Raw genomic sequence first — 19,970 nt, forward strand, 5'->3', positions numbered from 1 at the left:
GTAGAAAGCTCTTCCCTGTAGAATTCCCTGATCTTTTGTTACAGAAGTTAAAAGGTGTATTGCAAACGAAATGGGCTGTGAGGAAGAGTGCGCCTTCCCTGGCTGCTGGGCTCCACGCCGGCCTCTGCCGCAGATTTCCTTTCTGAAGTGTTGTAAATCACTTCCACCAACTTTTGAAGTGGTCACTAACGCCCTGTTCTTAATTACTGGGATTCCTCACATAAATCCCCGGAGACAGAGTTATAGCCGTGCTGAGCCTCTGTAGCTCCCGTGAGGGTGAGCAGGAACAGTGCTTCAAACCAGTCCCCTCAGCCAACCCTTCTGTCTGCTCAGAAAAATCAGGGCCACTGTGTTGAACACCAGGCACTCAAATTCACTGTAATTGCTTTGTTTTTGGCCTTGCCATCAGTGAAATGAGGATAATCCCTTCCTTTAACATCATAAGAATGTCATGTTAATGTGGTTATAAGGTACTGAGCTGTAATAGCATTGTGTACTCAGAGATGGGTCTAATGAGCTCACATGCAACGAATATTTCTGCATTCAGCACAGAGTTTGAGAAGTATATGGCTGATAAAAGAAACGCAGTTTCTCCGTAGAACCTATCCTCAACCAGCAATCCTGGTTTCTTTTATTCTTAGGATATTGCATATTTTGATACGTTCAGAAGTCAAAACATCAATAATTCTCAGCACACTCTAAAATTCTGGTACTTAAAGATTTAGTACAGGCAAATGCTGAAATTAGAAATACTCCACGGGACAGATTTTCCCATGCTTAATCAGTGAGAACCGTTGATGTAACGATTTACCTCCCAGGCTAAAATCTGTCATCCTTCTCCAACATAAAATTCATCTGGCAAATAAAAGGAGACCTGTGACCTTCGTATGTGTATGTTGACTTGGATAGTTATCATGTCTAACTCACAAGTCCCACCATTACAGTCACCTCATTTCTGTGTTACACAAGACTTGGTGACTGTGGCTGTTAAAAAAAATACAAATGTCTTGAGGTTACGCTACCTGGAGAGGGGCGTAATAACAGCCTATTTGCTCAATCTGTAAATCACAGAAAATGAAGATAGAGAAAACTCTACTGAGTAACCTCATTCATTCCTTCAGCCCATAAATTATGGCTCCCTTACAGTATTATATGCTGTTCGTAGCTTTGTCCACTCGTTTTAAGTTTGGATTTCTGTACCTTCCCTTAACAAACTATTCCATGGCATGAGTGTTAGGAAGTTTTTCCTGACCTTCAGCCTGTGTTTTTCTTTCTCTGCTTAATTTCATGTCATAACCTTGAATTTTGGCTGTGAAAACTGGAAGCATTTCAAGGTAGAAAAGCTTTAAGTGTCCCACATAAATGTGAGAGTTGACAAGTGTTTTAATAATAAGGAATGGGAGGGAGGTGTCTGAAAGCACAGATCGTGGCTCTCAGTGCGGAGGTTTCATGAGCGTTAACTAGATAAAATGAGAACTTGTAGAGTGCAATGAGCAGATCTGTTTCCAAGGTTGCCAGACTAACTGCAATGTCTTTTTGTCTTGCAGAAGATGAAGCCCATAGTCCAAAGAAGACGATCTACCCCTTCTGCCATTACTAAAGCTCTCGGCAAGTCAAAGTACCATTCCAGGTAAAAGAAATACCTTTCTGACTCCCTTTTCCACCTTTCTGTCTATACAGACTGAAATCAAACTGGTTTTCAAATTCATTTAACAGTGTCAAAGGCAATTTGTTTGTGGACAGATATGGAAGAGTTTCTTTTTTACTGGAATGGCATCGTGCTCAGCAGTAAAAGCTGAGGGAAAGGAGGAGGATGGGGGGACATTAACTTTATGGTGTTTGTCTTCCCAAGTAACCGTGACACGTGCTGAGGCCCTGCTTCCCAGGCAGAGGCTGGACATCTGCCTGCCCATGGGAAGTAGAGCTGGGGAAGGACTTTTTACTAGGGCATGTAATGGTAGGACAAGGGGGAATGGCTTTAAACTGGAAGAGGGCAGGTTTAGATTAAACATTAGGAAGAAAATTTTTTACTTTGATGGTTGTAAGGCACTGGCACAGGTTGCCCAGAGAGGTTGTTGAGGCCCCATCCCTGGAAGTGTTCAAGGCCAGGCTGGACGTGGCCTTGGGCAACCTGGTCTAGTGGGAGGTGTCCCTGTCTGTGGCAGGGGGGTTGGAACTCGATGATCTTCAAGGTCCTTTCCAACCTAAACCGTTCTATGATTCTATGAATTCCTCTTTTTTTCCCCGTCTTATTTTCTCCCCGTGGCCTGCTGGGAGGGAGTGAGAGCGCGGCTGGGCGGGGGTCTGGCAGCCAGCTCGGTTCAGCCCACCACGCAAGGCTGGCTGGTTACTGTCAGTGCAGAGAATATTAGGTCCTAGATATTTGATGCCTCATATCCAAGTATAAATACACCCGACAGTGCAGAGACACCCAAGTAAAATCAGGTACGAGAAACAGCATGTAAGGTTCTGTAGTGTGGTTTCCCTGCTGACCTGGCTGGGATAAATGAGCTCTGACACTTGTGTCATTCAGTGCGGGGGGTGTTCACAGTGCTGACAGTGCAGACCTCACCAGTGAGGTCCCGCAAGCGGTGCTGGGGCTGGCTGGCAGAGTGACCTTCCTCCATCCCTTGCAGAGCCACTCCCCACCATCCGGGCATGAAGTGCTCTATACACTCTAAGCTGGAGTGAGTAGCAGAGCTTCCAGTTCTTCCTCACTGCTCTCCTGGCCTTTCTCTCGTGCGTCCTGACCCCCGTCTGCCAACTGACTTAGCAGACATGAAGGCATGGGCCTGTTGAGAGCTTGCATGGGATGTATTGTGGCTGTGCTATGTCACACTCGGTCTCTAGCTAAGGAGATGTCGTGGTTTGGAGGACTTGCTTTCCTGAGTTGTCAGCCCGGAGATTTTCCCAAAATTTGCTTCCAGCTGGAAGCCAACACTTTTTCCCTTAGCGTAGCCAGTGCCGGGAGGCCAGTGTGCTCCTGCCGGGAGGGAGCAATGAGTCCCAGCTCACAGACACAAAGTGCAGGGGACTTTTTTCCTGAGATGCAGTGACCAGGTCGCTCATCACCACACACACACTATCTTGATGCTGGGAGGCCATATCTCCTGATGGAGTAAGAGATTTTTTTAATATATATATATTTATTTGTGTACCTATGTATGTATGTGTGTGGTTTTTTTACATATATATGTGTATATATAGTGTATATATATGTGTGTGTGTATATATATATGTATGTCCCTATGCTTGCAAACAGCAGAAGAAGCTCTATCCTTCCCCCTCTTGCCAGACTGCAGGTGAGCCAAGCGTCCTCATTGCTGTTTGGTTTACCCTCTCACCCGCCACCAGCGGTGGGATGAGAAGCAGAAACTGAGATGCCCTAAGAAATGAAAGAGGGATTTGTTTAGTTTGATTTTTTTTTTTTTCCGTTGTAAGAAAGAGGTGATAAAGCTGAACTGATTGGCGTTTTGATGTGGACCAGCCTTCCTGAAGAATACCCCTTTTATAGTATGGCATAGGTAACTGATGCATAGTACATTCTGCTTTTCTGAAAAAAAGTTTGTGGGGTCAGTCTCATAGGATCATTTAAAATAAAGGGCAGGACTGATTTTCGTTTGGTTGTCTTCTGACCAAGTTATGTGGCTTCGTTGTCATTCCCCTCACCCTCTTCTAAATTGCACTAAAAAAAAGTAAAGAAGAGAAACAAATTCTTGACTTTATTTGGCTGGAGAATATCCTCGTGAGGGAGGGAAGCTTTAAATGTTTCTCATGATGGATTGCTATGGAGGGAGCTGGTACAATGCCATCTTTGCTTAGGCCACCAGAGTATTGGTGAGATTTTTTTTTTATCCTGCTGTTGTGTTTACAAAGCTGCGTAACTCCTCCAGCTTTAGGAAATCCACTGCTGAGATTGTGAGATGGTGTGGCTCCCACTGCTCAACTGACGCACATGGGAAGCTTTTAATATCAAGTGTAAAGGTGATGTCGCTTCTCACTTGTGGAGGCAACAGATATATAAGCCAAGAATTCACTTGTTGGTGGCTGTGGAGTGATGAGGAGGGAAGAGAGAATTTCTGCTTGCAGGAGTGCAGGTGGTCCTGTGACGGGGGGGACAAATTTAAAAAAGTAGCTACTGGCTAGCTTTAACCTCACTCCCGTGAAATCAAAGGAGCCCAATTATGAGGCCAGTGGAAATTGAGTTAAGACTAACAATGTCAAAAATACTGCCCTTAAAATGTTGTTTCATTTGTTTGTGTAGAGACTGCCCTCAGACTAGAGTAGTGTTGCTGAGGGGTAGAGAGAAGGTATCTCTTCCACATGCGTCCTTGCCTGCAGGCAAGATACACATTTTTGTCTATGTGTAGACAGGAGGATTTCTGTTTTTTTTTTCTCTCTACGTAGATCTAAGGCCACATCTCAGAGGTTAGCTAATTCAGTTAGGGTCAGGCACAAGAACACAGTCTCTGAACAAAGCTCAGCAAAGAACTATCGCTTGTTCATTCAGCGCAATCCCACCTGTAGAGCAGGGCGTAGACCCAGGAATTGGCTGTGGGACCGGCTGTATGGCCGAGCAGAGCCGGGAGCAGCACTGAGAAGATGCTCTGGGAGGGTGCTGAGAGGCAAGTGGGGGAATTAGCACTTGGCAGAGCTCTTTCAGCGGGGGGATACAGAGAGAAAGGATCTGGTTCACTCCCAACGATGGCTTGTTGAGTGCAGTCAATGTTCAATAACCAACAGGGGTTTTTTGGAAATGGTCAACACCTATCAATCTTAGTAGAAACAAGATGCTGAGTTGCAACCAGGCAAGCCAGAATCAGATGGCTGGGATTAGATGAGTACATGCAGTTCGTTTTCTTCGTGCTGCAGCCCTTGCATTGACAAGCAGTTCGGTACGGATGGGAAATGCGCAGAAACGGCAGTGCCTCCCCATGCCAGGCTGAGCAGTGCCGGGAGCCATGGGTTGTCCGTGTTCTTTTCGAGTCATAGCTCACATGCAAATGCAGGGAAGAAGTGTTTTACCTGAGTATTTCAGCAGCATAACCTCCCCAGACTTGGTGTGGGCATTTAGGCAGTTTTCCCTCTGTCTGAGGCTGGTAAAATTAATCAGGCAGAGCAGGCAAATGCAGCTCAGAATTGAGAGCAATGGGAGAAGCATGGGGCTACCGGGTTGTTACAAAACAGTTGCCTGTGACCAATCACGAACCTTTGTGAGAAAAGCTTCTGACAAAGTCTTATGATTTTTCTTCTTCCTCCAGGGAAACTACCCTTTCCTCTTCCCATTCAGACAATGGGCTGCCAAGTGGGGTGTTCAGCAGCCCAGGCTCCACTTTCATCCTGGACGAGCGAGTACAGCTAACTGTGGGCCTGCAGACCCAGGAAAGACATTTGATCTTGTTCAGTGATGTGCTGGTCATCGCCAAGTCCAAGTAAGAGGAATTCACACTCACTCCTTCTCCCCAGTATGTGCTGTTGAAGCTGGGCTCTGAGCTATTTGGGGAGAGAGCATCAAAACAACTCTTTGTTACAAACGTGGATCTCAAATGTGGCATTTCCCCCTTCCACCTCCAGAAATTCTTCTTGGTCTTAATGTTTCGCTCCCATTTTTCTGAAGGAAAAGGTCGTCTAATTGGGTTTGCCCTTTCCCTTATGTGGCTTCTTGAAGAAATAGCAAGAGGGCAAGAGGCAGTGAGGACAGAAAACTGACCCCTGGTCTGGCTACTTCTGCCACACATAAATGAAGAGCTTAGGTGACTTCAGTTATTAGCGCAGACAGTAATTAGCCTAAATCGCCATCGGCCTGCATGTGGTTCTAGTGAATCACATTGCCCTAAGCCACAGCTGTCCCATTGCAGCCACCAACCCCAAAATCCACTTGCAAAACTTTCTTATAGTGCTTCCACGTGCCCAGATGTTTAGTTCTGAGGAGCTTGTTGCTGTAACCCCACCTGCATGACTGGAAGGGGGCATGACCAGACTCTGGAGGTCTAGATGTTAGGATCTGGCCTAAGAAATACGTCATTTGAATTGCAGATCCTCCTCCAGCCTAAAGCTGAAAAAGCAAGTGCATCTGAGTGAAGTGTGGACCGGCACCTGTCTCAGCGAAGTGACAGAGAAAAAGATGAGTCCCGAGAACTCGTTTGTCATTGGCTGGCCTACCACCAACTACGTTGTCTCCTTCAGGTATCTCATCAGACACCAGACCTCCCTCTGCAGCCTGGCAGCTGCCCAAGTCTCCCGTGTGTCAAGCAAAACAATGACTGAAGCTATAGGGCCCTGAGCTCTACTACAACCCTTCTCCCCATTGAGTAGAGGACTTCCACTCACATTAGGGAGTGTGGTAAAAACGTAGATGTTGGGACACGGTCATCTTAGAAAGATATCTGCAGGTTGGTCCTCGAGAGCCTTTTGGAGGACCAGCCCTTGCAAGTGTTGTTATAGCGAGGGCTAACCCTGCTGCAGAGTATCCCACAGCATCACAACCCCATCTGCCGTAGCAAACCAGCTTGTGCCATCATATAACCTACAAGTATGTTGTTTCAGCACCTGCCAGCAGCCATTTCTGCAGGAAATTAGCCCTAGTTTGAGAATTATTCATGACGAAGGACAGGTTAGTTATGTCAGTGAAAAATGCCAGATGGCCTTGTGCCAGGATCAAATCCTTTATCCACGTCTAGTGTGGCATGGGCAGCTCCTGGGCAAACCTTCCTCCTGCAGTTATCCACCTGGGTGTCCCAAGCCCACAGCAACAGACTAGAAAAATGGGAAGGTTCTTCAAGATGGGTCTGCACAAGCCGCATGGTCCAGAGCTTGCTTAGCCCTTGCTAAACACAAAAATAGAAATGCAGGGGAGCATGGAGCAGGCTAGAGAGTAGCCAATTTGTGTCCAAAGGCTATCTCAAAGGCTGTCCTGATGTTGTACCTGAGCTAATAAGGCTCACCAAAAAGCAGGTGAGCTTTTTATTACCTGGAGCTCAGTCTGGCCTGGCTGAATTGAATCCAGAGCTGGTATATCTGCAGGGAGCTCAGGTCACTGCTGGCTCAGGCGTCTCTGCTTCATACTCTCTTTTGCAAAGCAGAGAGGTCAGCAGTCTTCAAGGGTCGCTCTGTCCTCAGGGGTTCTGTTGGCACAGCTAGGAAGGGCTGATCTGGCCTGATGCTTTTCCTTCTGTGGAACAGCTGCCTTAGTGGAAAAAGAAATGGAAACCATACCATGGTTTCATACGTGCCGTCTCATCATTTCCAAGGGTCAGGGTGGTCTCTCCCGGGTGATGCATTCCTCATTAGGATTCATGCTCTGACTTGGAAGCTGCCGTTTGTGTTTAAGTCCAAACTCAACAGCAGTTCCATTTCCTTCACGTCACTGAGACCTGGGTAACCCATGTTGGCAGCAGAAGCTTCTAGGAACCGCAGACACTGGGAAGGAAATAATAGGAGAAAGAAAATAGCAATTAAAGGTCACTGCAGAAATAATAAGGGCCCACAAGATGAATTAACTCTAACATCACAGAAAAATATTTGTCCCTTTTCTGAACACTTGCCAGCCTGGGCAGGAAACGTAGTCCAGTTTGTTGCTGGTATTTTTTTGTTATGATTATTTTTGGTATTTGTTAAAATAGGACAGAAGCAGGAAAGGACTGTGCTTTTGTTCCAGGGCTTTGCAGGAAGGAACTTTGACTTACAGTTATATATAAATGAAACTGGGTAGAGTTTCCAAAGGCTGTTACCCGCTCAGCACTTGTTTGATGATGTGCCTCCCTTTTTATCTTCAGCTCAGCTGACGTGAAGGAACGATGGCTGTCAGCATTGCTGTGGTGAGTGACCCTCTTTTTATCCTCCTCCTGGGTGCTTCCTCTGCAGTCCTCAGAGAAATTCGTCCTGCTAGGTCTCAGATTGCCCTCTGATTTCCAGCACATTAAGTGTCCAGCTACTGTTTGAAAAATCCGCCTTTGAAACCTGAATGTAGAAGCCCCTGGGCGAAAGCAAAATTGGCGTTAACGGTTCAGAAAAGATGAAATCCACTAGAAGATAACACTGTTGGAGCACCTTTTTTCCTTTGGAGCTGGAGGTTGACTTTGCTGACCACTGTGGAAATGTCACAAGTGTTATTGATTCTTCATCTGTTTGTTGATTCAAACAAAAGTTTGTGTTTCACGGCATCTAAAGGCTACAGTTGTTTCTTTTTCATGTTATGCTTTTATATGTTGTTTCCACTAACATCCAGGCAGAAGTGTTTATGTAGGTACAGGGAGGGGAAGTCTCTTGATTTGTGGAGAACAGTAATGATCTTGAGGATGCTGGAAGGTGTTATGCTAGACACATCTATCTGCATTAAAGTACATGTGGGGTTTTGCTAGTCTGGGGCCTCAAGAAAGATACAGAAGCCAGTAAGAGCATGTGACCGCACTATGAACATTGCACCTTATTGTTACCATTGTCATTAATCTGTATTTATTATCGTGTCAAGGAGCAGGTCCCTTGAATCCAAATCTTAGGGTCCTTCTCAAGTTTGGTTGGGAAATTGTATTCCTTATCCTTTTCTTTGACTTTCAGGCATATCAATGAGGTCAAACAGAATGACTATCTGAAGACTCTGACCCTTCAGATCTTAGTGCTGGATGCTGACAACTGTTCTTCTGTAAGTAAAGCCAAGAACCTGCTCATCAGACCAACACTACATGGAGGTCTGTGGGGTGGAGGTGCAAAGGCAGGGCTGTGGTGGTGCTGCTGCTACCCCTGTTTAAAATTCAAGTCCCACCTGAAAAGGTTTTAAAGTGCATGCGTCTGGGCAGCTGCATCCTTCCCACTAGAAGCCCACTCAGAGAGTTTTGGTTTGGGAAATCAGGAGGTAGCCAGATGCTTACCAAAAAGCAGTTAATTCTTAAGATTATTCTTGACCTGTGGCTTCTTTTCTCTTTTCCTTGTGCTTCACTTGATAATTGGTGATGGTTTGTAGTTGAATGCTCAGTCATTCCTATTTTCAGTGCAATAAGTTGAGGATATTGATCATAAAAGTGTCACTGGTGTGTTCTGCTGAATTAATTTACTGGAATGCGTCCCAGTCTCTTCATATTAATAGCACATATTTCTAGGCTTCATGCCGAGCTTGATGGGTCACATTTACCTTCTGGGAACTCTTCCCTCAGAGAGTGACTCCAGACACTCGTAGTTTATTAGCATTATGCCGTGTTCACCCTTTGGAATGACAGTAGCACTACTATCAGTGAAATACTGATGTGATCAAATACAGCATCTGAACACCACCCAGATCGTGTGATTTCTGCTGGATGAAGTCTTTGGATGGTATAATAAACCTGTGATAGAGAAGTAGCGTAGAACAATGTTCGCTATGGGTAGCCATCACCCTTAACAATGATTCCAGTGTAGCTCAAATTAGTGCAACTCTTCTAACCATGAACATTTGGTAAAGACAGTCAACAGTCAGATGAGTGACATTTTCCCCAGATTTTTAAGCTACAAGAAACCGCAACCAAATTTCATGCCTTCTTACTAGCTTTCTATATTTTCTCTGTTTTCCTTTCTAGACTACCGCAGTCAATGTGTCCAATGTGGAAACTGCAGAATGTGTGATGAAGAAGACCCTACTACAGCTTGGACTTCCTGTAGGTGGCAGTTGTGTAGTCTGCCAGATGTTAGCTAAGGAAGCTGGCAATGTCTGGTTTACAGGACAGTGCAGATGTGGAGAAGTCTAGATTTGCTGTAGCTAACCAGTGAGGCATTAATACTCTCCGGACTACAAGATGAAGCAATCTATTTGTGTGGGTGCCAAGTATTAGAAACACAGATGTGCTTACATGCCTACATTAAATTCAAACCTTGTATAATAAAGTCCTTTGGATTTCGGAGGACTTCAATGCTTGGAGTCCAGCATTAGGATTGAGCCAAGCTTGTCAAAGGATTATTAATATAACCATGAAATACTGAACAAATCAGTGATATTGTTAGATGACCCTTGCCCATTGCAGTGGTCCAGCATTTCCCATTACAGTGCTTAAGAGGTAGCTTTGACAGTGTTCCAGTAGCTTAATACCAAGGAGGGTTGTGGATCATATTGCTAAAATAGGCCAGGAAACCATCATGTGGGTTCACATCCTCCTGGATATCAGTCTTTTCTTCTCCTGAACCTTTCCCCTTCCATTCCATACCGGACAGACTGACCCAGAGCGCTGTCCCTCCCAGCCATGGGGCTGTCCTGGAGATAGCCATGCATGTCTGGCTCCTTGGCCTGTTCAGCTGTTTGTTGCTGTCTGTTGCCTTCTGAGTGGAGTGCAACCTTGTGGACCCTCACCCTGACCCCCTTCACCTAATATTTTTCTCTTCTCTGTTCCTCAACCACCAGGGCAGGACAAGTGAACACCACCTCTGGGTTGTCTCAGGAAAAGATGAGCCTGCTTATCCTCTAATTGGTAAGATCTCTCCCATTTTCCCTCAATTCTAGCACCACAGCAACAAGTGATAAATGATACTATTGTGTGTGGCAGAGAAACATCTCAAACATTGCACTCTTCACTTAAAAAAGCAATGGTAGGGGGACCGGTGCTGATGTGAGATGTCCCTTCGCTTTTATGGTCTCAGGATCCGTGTTTAATCAATGCATTGTGACATCTTTGAAGATCTTCATGCTTACCTGCCTTTTCCAAGCAAATCTGTGCATTTCTGGATGGGAGCCCATGACACTTTTCAGCAGATGCTCCTGATAAATTTTAGGCTGGCCTAAGAAGTTCTTCCTATGCAGCAGATGTGATGCAAGGGTAGGGCATGCCTCAAAGCCCAATCCCATCCCTGTGGCTGCTGGTATGAGCTTGCAGGCTGTATTCCTGGAGGCTGGTCATCTTCTCCTGCTCAGCTTTGCAGGCTTCTCCTCACAGGCAGTGTGAGTGGTCTGGGGCAGCTTCAGCCCACCTTTGTTACCTGCGATAGAGACATCCACTGGTGTCCATCAGACAGAGCGTCTCCTGACACCTTCTGAGCCCTTTGCCTTAAGGCTCTGTCAAAAGCAAAACAAGTCGCTGCAGTTAGGTGCTCGTTCAGCAAGAACATGATCCAGAGGAAAGCACTTTGGCAGTCGAAGGAAGCAGAATTTTTAGATGGATCCATTGGTAACTTTTAAGCTCCTAGTTAGGAAGCTAACATGTTTATCCTACTTTTTTGGTATTTATTTAGTTTTCATTGCATTTCAGTTCACAAATAAGGAAACTGGTTTTTACACAAGATGTCATGTCATATTAAAATCCAATTTGTTTCATACTGCTTCTTAACATTGTTGTCCTCTGAATTGCCTCCTTAATCTAATACAGATCTGATCTCAACAAGAGCACATGGGCCACTTGAGGCAATGCCCTTTGCAGGCTGTTTATTTGAAAACTTTCCTTTTTAACAATTTGTGGTTAGGTTTTAGAAACTTCTGAGGCTTGAGGGAAAGTAGATGTGTATGTAGAGGGATTTGAGGATGGCCATAATGGAGGAGACCGCTGGAGATCTGTAGGAGATGATTTCAGAAATACAAGAAACATTTTAGAATAAACCACTGAATTTTGTCTGTTAAGTGCTAAGCATTCATCGTGGAGATCACCAAAGCTGGAGTTTTCCAATAATTATAACAACAACAATAATATTTTTTATTTGTGGATTGTTGGCAAAAACAAGACATCAAAATATAAGACTAAATGTACAATCTGCCAGAGAGGAAGCAAGGAAATACACTGATTTACCCAGCATCTAAACCGAAGCTATTAGATGCATTTAAACTGCTGCTTGCTTCTCTGAGAGATGCATCAATGGTGCAGCCATTGCTAGACTGTTTTCCCCTATAGCATACTGCTTAGTTATGCTGAACCAGTAATCTCTGCGTTAACTCTGCATTGTGTTTTCAGTGTTAACCCAATAAATACATCCCCAGGCTCTCCAAGAAAGTTTATGCATGTTGGTTTATTAAAGAACTCTTGCTTCAAAGACTATGTTGTCATAGTAAGAGTATTATTCTGGAGCTCTTTAGACTGCATGCACATGTTCATTTGTGGGTGTTTATTAGTGTTTTCCAAGTCGTCGTGGCACATGCTTACTTTTTGTATTCATCCAATACATACTAGACTGTCATAGTAAGCTAACTCCTACACAGAGCAATGCTCACAGTATTTTGTTAATGTGGTGGGTCCCATAAGCCTGTTAATAAGGACTTAAACCCAGTTAATAGTGCTTTGTTACGTAATGTTCTGCAGAGCTGCTAATGAAAAGTGGCTGGCCAGGTTTAACTGGGTGAAGTTATCTGTAAAGCGATGATCCTGTATATGCATAGATCTGCCCTGGCCTCTTTAGTCCACAGGTGGAGGTTTTGAGCAGCATTGCTTAGAGGCCCAGCTGCGGTGGGAGCCATTGGATGTGGCTGCTTCCTCCTGCCTAAATTTGGAACTGGTTTCACATAGCTCTGTGTCTTCACTTGCTCTTTACACAACTCTTTGCTCAACAGGGCACGAGCATCCTTTCAGCATCGCACTAAACTGTCTCCGGGACGCTGCTGACCAGCATCAAGGAACCAACAATAACACCCTCCTGGCTGATGGGACAGAGGCTTCCTTCCTTGATCAGCTCCCAAAGGAAAAACAGTGTCAGTTTGTCCTGAAACCCAGGCTCCAAGCTCCAATGCAGCTGAGGAGAGGTAGGTGCTGCAGGAGTACGTTACAACCAGGCAGAGACTGCGCTGCTTCCCGTGGCAGTGCAAAACTCTTCCTAGCACCATACACGTATCCCAGAGCCACTCTCACACCTGAGTATGTGCAACAAGAAAGATTGCAGAGGGGCTAAATTTGTCCATGCAAAGATTCAGAATTAGCTTTCAGTCCTTGATTAGCTCTCAATTGCAAGCCCTTCTTACATTGCACAGACAGCAAGGTTCCCCGAAGAACAGTGATTGAATAAGAGTTTTGCTGATCGCTGAGAGATGAACAAGTGGTTTCACTGCTGTGTATTATCTGACCGTCCCTACTAAGCGTGTAGTTATTAAACACGCGATGGTAGAAAGTCCTTGCTTTGCTGGGAGCTCTGCCTCCACTGCAGATCACTCACTGGCCAGTAGGAAGGACAGACAGATGTGTGACGAAGGCCTGTGTTTTCTTTCAGAGTCACTGCAGAAACACACCAAGAGGAAGAAGTCCTTGATCGACTGGGCCCTGCGCCGCAGCACCAGCACCCCCACAGGCAGCCCCCCCTCGCAGTCCCCTACCACCCCACGGAAGCTCTTTGGCCTGTCTCTGTCCTCTGTCTGTCCTGATGGGATCCTTCCCAAGCCAATCATGGTAAGGAGCAGCCTGGGCTGTTCATCCTGACATAAACTTGATGTGTTTAGCCCAGAGTTTAAAGCCACTTGTGGTGTTTATGAGGATTGGATGGGGAAGACGACCAGCATTTGCTTGTAATTCAGCTCGAGCTCAGTAACAAGGGTGAGAGCATCCCTGTCCTCTGTAGTCCGTATCACTTCGTGCACAGATGTCCATCCTGTTTCAATGGATGTCTCCAACCAGGTCATCACAAGCTGACAAGGGGCAGTGTCAGTGGATTATGCCATGCCGCGTAGCTTAGACCTCATTCACTACAAGAGTCCACTGGGCTCACACTTGCCGCAGGATAAGCGTACCCACATGAACTGTACCTGCAACTCAGCTGACAGGCTCTTGTCCCTGGTTAAATCGTGATAAATCTCTTGTATGTCTGTCTTCTTCCCAGTACTAACTAGGTCTTAGGCTAATTATGTTGTAATATGTGAGGTATAAAATACACAAACAGCAGGGTAAAGTGTTAGGCTCTTAAGTACAACTGGGCTTTCTCTTAGGATATGCTGCTCCTGCTGTACCACGAAGGTCCCTCTACTAGGGGCATTTTCAGACGTTCTGCCAATGCCAAGACTTGCAAGGAGTTGAAAGAGAAGCTGAACTCTGGAGATGATGTCCAGGTGGATGGAGAGTCAGTCTTTGTGGCTGCAGCTGTCATCACGGTATGTTTGGCCAATAACCCAGCTGGCTGGGCTAATGGTACCTTCCTTCTTTAAGGAAGCAACATGCGTCTTTATGGGTAGGGAAGATTTCGGGGAGGAGGGGGGAAAGCATTTTCCAGCAAGGCACATTCTTACCCGATAGCTTGGTCCATCTGTGTGCACAGTGGTATCTGCCTGACCCGGTGGTGGTTCTTTTCACGTGCAGATAGATGTGTGCAGTGGCCCTCAGGCCAGTGTTTCACTTTGCACCTCCCTGTACAAATCAGCCTCCAGCAGGCAATATAGTAATGTCCGCTTCCGAGACAACTGTGGTATCTCCACAGTGCCAAATAACATGCCAGAGTCTGGACTCAGCAGTTCAGATGCTGCACTGACGTAGGCATGAAGCCCTTTGGTGGCAGCAGCAAAGATGCTCTTTGTCCTTTTGGGACACACAGAAAAGACTGCGGGGAGATATGGGAGGACTCATGCCATTTAAGAGCAACTGCTCTGCATCCCCCCAAAACAGAGAGGCCATGCTCAAAGGAGCTGGCCTGTACTATCTAGACCCCAAGCCTTCACCCTCTGATCAGCCAGCAAGCGAGAGGGAAAACAGCAAATCCAAGCAGAGGGGCTGTGGTGGGTGGCGATGAATCTTGCAGTAAGACCCAAGTTTTAGTAAGAAAAAACCTATCTTTTGCACTGGCAATTAAATCTGGTCAGAACAATTCAGGCACCTAAATTATCAGAAAACATCCCTGTCTCTTGTTTTTGTGGGCCTAATACAAAAAGCTGTTGACTGGGAGGATATTAAGGCACTTCCCAACGCAAGACATATATTAAGTTGTTAAATAGTCCCCTGAGAAAAAAAAACAGCAATCCTCCTCACTGAGAAATGTTTCAAAAAAGAACTATGGCATGAGTGCTTTGCCTGCTGCAGTAGAGATCAGTGGTGTTGGGGAGAAGGGGCAGCGCAGGAGGTCTGTCTGGTTCTTCACCCTCTGCCACCAGCAGCTGCAACACAGCTCCGCAGTGCTGCGGTGGAGGACCCCTGAGGAGGACAGCTTGGTGGAAGTGGGGAGGGGAGGAGAAATGTATTTGTGTCATGTCTTGTTTTATCTTATGCTTAATATGAATAAAAAATGACTGTATGCATGGTGAAACCGAAACAAGGAATTCAAAACTGACCAGACTGCTCTGCATATATATATTTAATTCAGGATTTTCTCCGAAATATACCTGACAGTGTTCTATCCTCAGACATGCACGGACTGTGGATGGAAGCTGTGGACACGGAAAATCGGGCACATAAGATTGAAGCTATCAAAAGGTTTGTAGAAGCCTTTGTAAAAGCTTCTTTTGGTGGGAGAAGTGGTAGCGTACGGCCCTAAGCATAGATTTCATCTTCTGGGAGGCTCCTGGCAATGCTCCAGGCCACAGCAGAGCTATTGCTGATTGCCAATGTCACTGCTCAGAGCATTTTCCTTTCAGTGGTCTTCTGTGCACATTGTTAACATTTCTGACCCAAAAAATGTCATTAGAAAATTCTTTTCTGATGACCAGTTTAAATTACCAGAACCAGCAAACTGAAAAAGCACAATAATTCAGCCACCAGGAGTACATCAAATGTTAGTGGAATTAGATCCTTAGCTTGGTAACTTTTTTCTTTTGTGCACAAAATGAAGCTGATCATCATATCGGCAGTTAGAAGAAATACCTCTGCCAAGATGGTGACTGGGACCTTGAAAACGGCTTTACTGCCTTGAAACTGCTGCCGTGAGCAAGAATAGTCTCTCAGCATCCTGTGGGATATGCAGCATACCAAACCTTTTCTTGTCAATGGCTCAGCTCAGTTTTTGAACCTTACCATTTGGCCTGGGTCTCCTTCCCCCATTGTCTTTATAGCACGGGACACGGGCAATGGCATTGTCTCTCACGCTGCTGGCCTGGAGCTGTATGCATCTCCTTTGGGCGGTCATTGTTTTGTTAAGGCATTATGGACTTCTACCCACGTGTTCTGGACATAAGTCCCTCGGTCCCTCCAGCTCTGTGACCAGAGTGGGTAGGCAATATGGGTGTAAAGTTGTGGATCTCACATAAGTTGGTGGAGGGGAGGACACAGTCTTACTTTATTATCAAATGTGAATGTCTCAAATTGGTTGCAAAAGGGCAGAAGAAGGCAAAAGTTTTGGGAAGCAACTGCTGGTATTTGAAGAGCAGATTTTTGTGACCATCACTCTTTTCCTTTGTTTCCATTCCCTGAATAGTCTAGTCAACCAGCTTCCAGAGGCCAACCTCATCTTACTCAGACACCTCTTTGGAGTCCTTCATCATATTGAGCAGAATTCTGGAGTGAATCAGATGAATGCCTTTAACCTGGCTCTTTGCATAGCACCCAATATGCTGTGGCTACCAAGTCCCACTGGGCCTGAAGAGGAGAGCAGGTCTACAAAGAAGGTAATCTTTCATGGGTTTGGCCTCATGCTTGTCTTCCCCTTTTACTGCTTTTTATGGGCACTGTATTTTGTAGACTAAAGGAAGGCATAAGATCAGTGACAGTGCTGGCTGAGGGGCATCCGAGCTTCATCCTTGCCCTTGCGCAGCTGTGCCCATGCTGGTAGGGGACTTTAGCCACTCGCTTTATCCAGAATGGAAAGAGAAGCTGTGGTTGCTTTACCATATGAACTTCCCATATGGTCAAGCAAGCACGAGAAAGATGGAGCAGCTGAAGTTAGTTAGACACTGCCACTTCAGCTGGGTCTAAAGTCCTCTGGCAGAGACAAAGTAAGCGATGAACATGACAGTGCATCAGAGGGGAGGAATGCTTGCTTGTAGCTCAGGAGGTGTTACCAACAGTAAGGAAAATTGTAGAACGTGCTATACCTGGCTCACTGCACCAGTTCATGTAGCTCATATTCTTGCCCTAGGTGTAGTTCATACAGACGCATTGCCACCTTCCTTACAGCTTCTTGAGCAAAGGGTTCTGTAGAAAATTGAGTCTTTGTCAAAGGAAAAGGAACATTATGGGACTAATTTGACTTGCTTTATATAGCTGGCTGTATTTTCATGAAACTGACCCTGTAAATTTGTGTCTTTGCCAGGTGGCCTTGTTAGTGCAGTTCCTGATTGAAAACTCAGGAGAGATTTTTGGAGGTGACATTGCTTCCTTGTTTCAAAGACCAGACAAAAAGAAGTCCAATAACTCAGAGGAATCTCTGGGTAAGTTGGTGGTACTCTGTCTTCCAGAAATGTTTAAAATCTTTGAATAAGTAAACTCCTCATGCAAAAGATTTTGCTTTCCCTTCATGTCTTTTCCAAGGAAAAGCACTGAAAAACAGTCGGTTTTGGTTTTCCCTTTGCCTGTCAGGCATAGGCGGGAAGCGATGGCAAAGCAGAGGGCTGAGATGCATCACTTCAAACGTGTCCCTGAGGATGGTCATCTTTCTCTGTGGCTGCTGTTCAGCCTATTCCAGCCATCACAAGAATTTAGTGTAGCGTTAGCAATGCCATGTCCCAGCAGTCTTTTCTTCCAGATTAGTTCTGTAAAGCTAAACTAAATGGTTGAATGGAAAGAGATCGAGTTGCTTTGTTAACTATCCTGTGAATATCAGCCAGTGGTGAAAGCTCAGGTCTTCAAGACAGATTTTTTTATGTTGTTCCCAGTCCTGCTCTGCTGCCTGTGAAAATAACGGGTTCTCTTTGCTTTTCCATGGACTTCGTAGTATTTCCCTGCCTTGGTTGTAAGGTACTATGTGGGGTTAGGAGACATCGGCAACAAATTAATTTGTGTTCTCTGCCCCAGGCATAGGCTTGGCTCAGCATGATGATTCCTCTGATGAGCTGGAATTTTCTGCTTGTGACCCAGAAGGACCAAAGCACCACCTGGTACCTGAAACAGATGCCATTTTTGAACCATCCAGCAGCTTGTTACTCGATGAGGATCAGGAGGACTGGGACTTGTTCAGTGAGATCACAGCCTGCTACCAAAGCAAAGCCCGGAAGAACGCCAGTGCAGACAGCTATGACCTCCTGGAAGAGGAGGGCTCCTTCTGCTCCATCGGCTCCATACGTTCACTCAGCCCGGCCAGGGACCGGTGCTCATCAGAGCCCAGTGTGTGCCTCAGCTCCCAGCTTCCTGCTCAGAGCCATGAGCCGGTGGCCCGCCAGTCCAGCTGCGATGCCACCATCATGCACAGCCATACAGACTACATCCACAGGCTCAAGCAGCTGCAGGTGGCAAGCCAGAAGTTGATTGATGAAGGCCTAAGCCCTGGGGTTAACACGGCCCGGCAGAACTTGCGGCAGTCACCTCAGACCAGCTCTAGGGTGAAGAAGCTCAGTCTTCAGAAATCCAGCCTGTCCAACAGGTCCAGCTTCTCTAGCCTGTCCTCTACCACCACCTCCCCGTCTGCCTCCTCACTCAGCTCCTTAGACAGCGCTTTCTCCTACTGCTCAGAGTCATCAGCCATTAGTCCCACAGACGTCTCATCCCTGCCATTCATGTTCGGCACATCTGCCAGGCTTCATGCTGTGTCCCCCAAGATTGCCAAGAGGTCCCCAAAAGAGTGGCACAAGTCCTTCACATCGCCTGTGCCTTTACATCCGTGTGACCTGGACAGTTTCCATGAGTATGAACCCAAGGCTGTAGAGAGCAGTCATTGCTTTGGAGAGAGGAAAAGTTTTCCATCTGTCAGTGGAGCTGCTGTGGGAAGCCCACTAACTGACATTGACTGGGAAGAAGAGGAGAGACAGCTGAGTTGTGTGGGGGACCCTGGCCCAGGGCTCAGGAGCCAGGATGATACCAAAGAGTTTAAACAAAACCCTGAGCTCCCAGCTGCCAGCCCAGCCAGGGAGAAACCCCCACAGTTCAGCCACCAGCAACACAGAGAGAAGACAGTGAAGAGCGTAGAAGTCAAAAGCGTTGACGCCTGCCCTCTGAGCCAGGAAAGCCTGAAGCGCACCAAGATAACTTTTTATGTGGCCCCAAATAAAGAAAGCTCTTGGGGATCTCCAGTGGAAGAGGAAGAGGAGAGACCCATGGCAAACACCAGCAGCAGTGACTCACCCAGCAGCAGCAGTGAGCAAAGCCTGCCCAAGAGCTTGCAGACTGTGAGAGTCCATATCCCCCAGACAGTTTTCTATGGGCAGAATACCCCCCTTGTCCTGCAGTCCAGCTCCAGGCGCTACCACCATGAACCAATGATCTCGTCCCCGCAGGCAGAGCACAAAGAAAGCCCCCAAAGTGCCTCCACTCCCACAGAGCTGGAGACCAAGCCAGTGGAAATGGCGCAGGCGCCAACCCAGAGCAAAGGCTTCAACACGTTCAGCCACACCATCCGTATCATCCTCCCCGCCTCCATTCGAAGCACCGTCAGGGAGTATTTCAAGCACGATGAAACCAAGACCTGTCCCATGGCAGAGGCAGAAGCAGTGGAGAATGAACTCCTTCGGAGCAGGATGGAGTGGCTCAGGAGCCAGCCAGTGGCAGAGGTGGCCACAGAGGAGCGTGATACAGTGGCATTTGCAGAAGAGACATTTGTCTAGGGAGATGGGTGTGGAAGAACTGAATATTTTTTTGTGTATGTGCAGCAGAAAATATTCTGTAAGATATGATCCAAGGTGTGAAGAATCCAGCAGGCTGCATGGATAAGTGTAAAGTGACACTAATGTATATGTAATGTTGGGGTTTAACATTCATTTTGACTGGGCGGGAGGGAGGGGTGTTCTTGTTTTTTCTTTACACCCTTTTTCTACAGAAGAGACTTCACTGGCTGAGTGTCTAGCTGAATGCCACCAGACTCTCCCTGTCCATGAGGGAGACCCTGTACAGGGTCTGCCCCGTTTCTTTTTTAAAGCAGAAAAGGAGAAACTCTGTTTTCTCCAGTCAGCTGCTGATGTGTGTGGATGACCGGAGAACTGGGACAGCTAATGCTCCATCAGAATTAGTTAAAAAAAAAAAATCTTTACACTTGTACAAAAT

At 46.3% G+C, this 19,970-nt stretch overlaps 1 protein-coding gene across 1 annotated transcript; it reads left to right on the plus strand.

Annotated features, from left to right (window-relative positions):
• Positions 1-1,550: 1,550 nt before the first annotated feature.
• On the plus strand, positions 1,551-19,534 carry LOC104282587 (rho GTPase-activating protein 20-like). Its single transcript, XM_009880691.1, has 14 exons — positions 1,551-1,630; positions 5,262-5,432; positions 6,037-6,186; positions 7,776-7,817; positions 8,557-8,641; positions 9,549-9,626; positions 10,364-10,430; positions 12,491-12,679; positions 13,141-13,316; positions 13,850-14,011; positions 15,211-15,320; positions 16,258-16,447; positions 17,092-17,209; positions 17,793-19,534. The coding sequence occupies exons 1-14, from the start codon at positions 1,551-1,553 to the stop codon at positions 19,532-19,534; spliced, it is 3,360 nt and encodes a 1,119-aa protein (XP_009878993.1).
• The last annotated feature ends 436 nt before the right edge of the window (positions 19,535-19,970 follow it).

Source organism: Charadrius vociferus, unplaced genomic scaffold (genome assembly GCF_000708025.1).
Source record: "Charadrius vociferus isolate BGI_N301 unplaced genomic scaffold, ASM70802v2 scaffold473, whole genome shotgun sequence".
Lineage (NCBI taxonomy): Eukaryota > Metazoa > Chordata > Aves > Charadriiformes > Charadriidae > Charadrius > Charadrius vociferus.

Coding starts and splice junctions, on each gene's coding strand:
- LOC104282587 (XM_009880691.1), top strand. CDS start 1,551: ATGAAGCCCATAGTCCAAAGAAGACGATCTACCCCTTCTGCCATTACT. Junction 1,631..5,261: donor AAGTCAAAGTACCATTCCAG/GTAAAAGAAATA, acceptor TTCTTCCTCCAG/GGAAACTACCCTTTCCTCTT. Junction 16,448..17,091: donor AGAGCAGGTCTACAAAGAAG/GTAATCTTTCAT, acceptor TGTCTTTGCCAG/GTGGCCTTGTTAGTGCAGTT.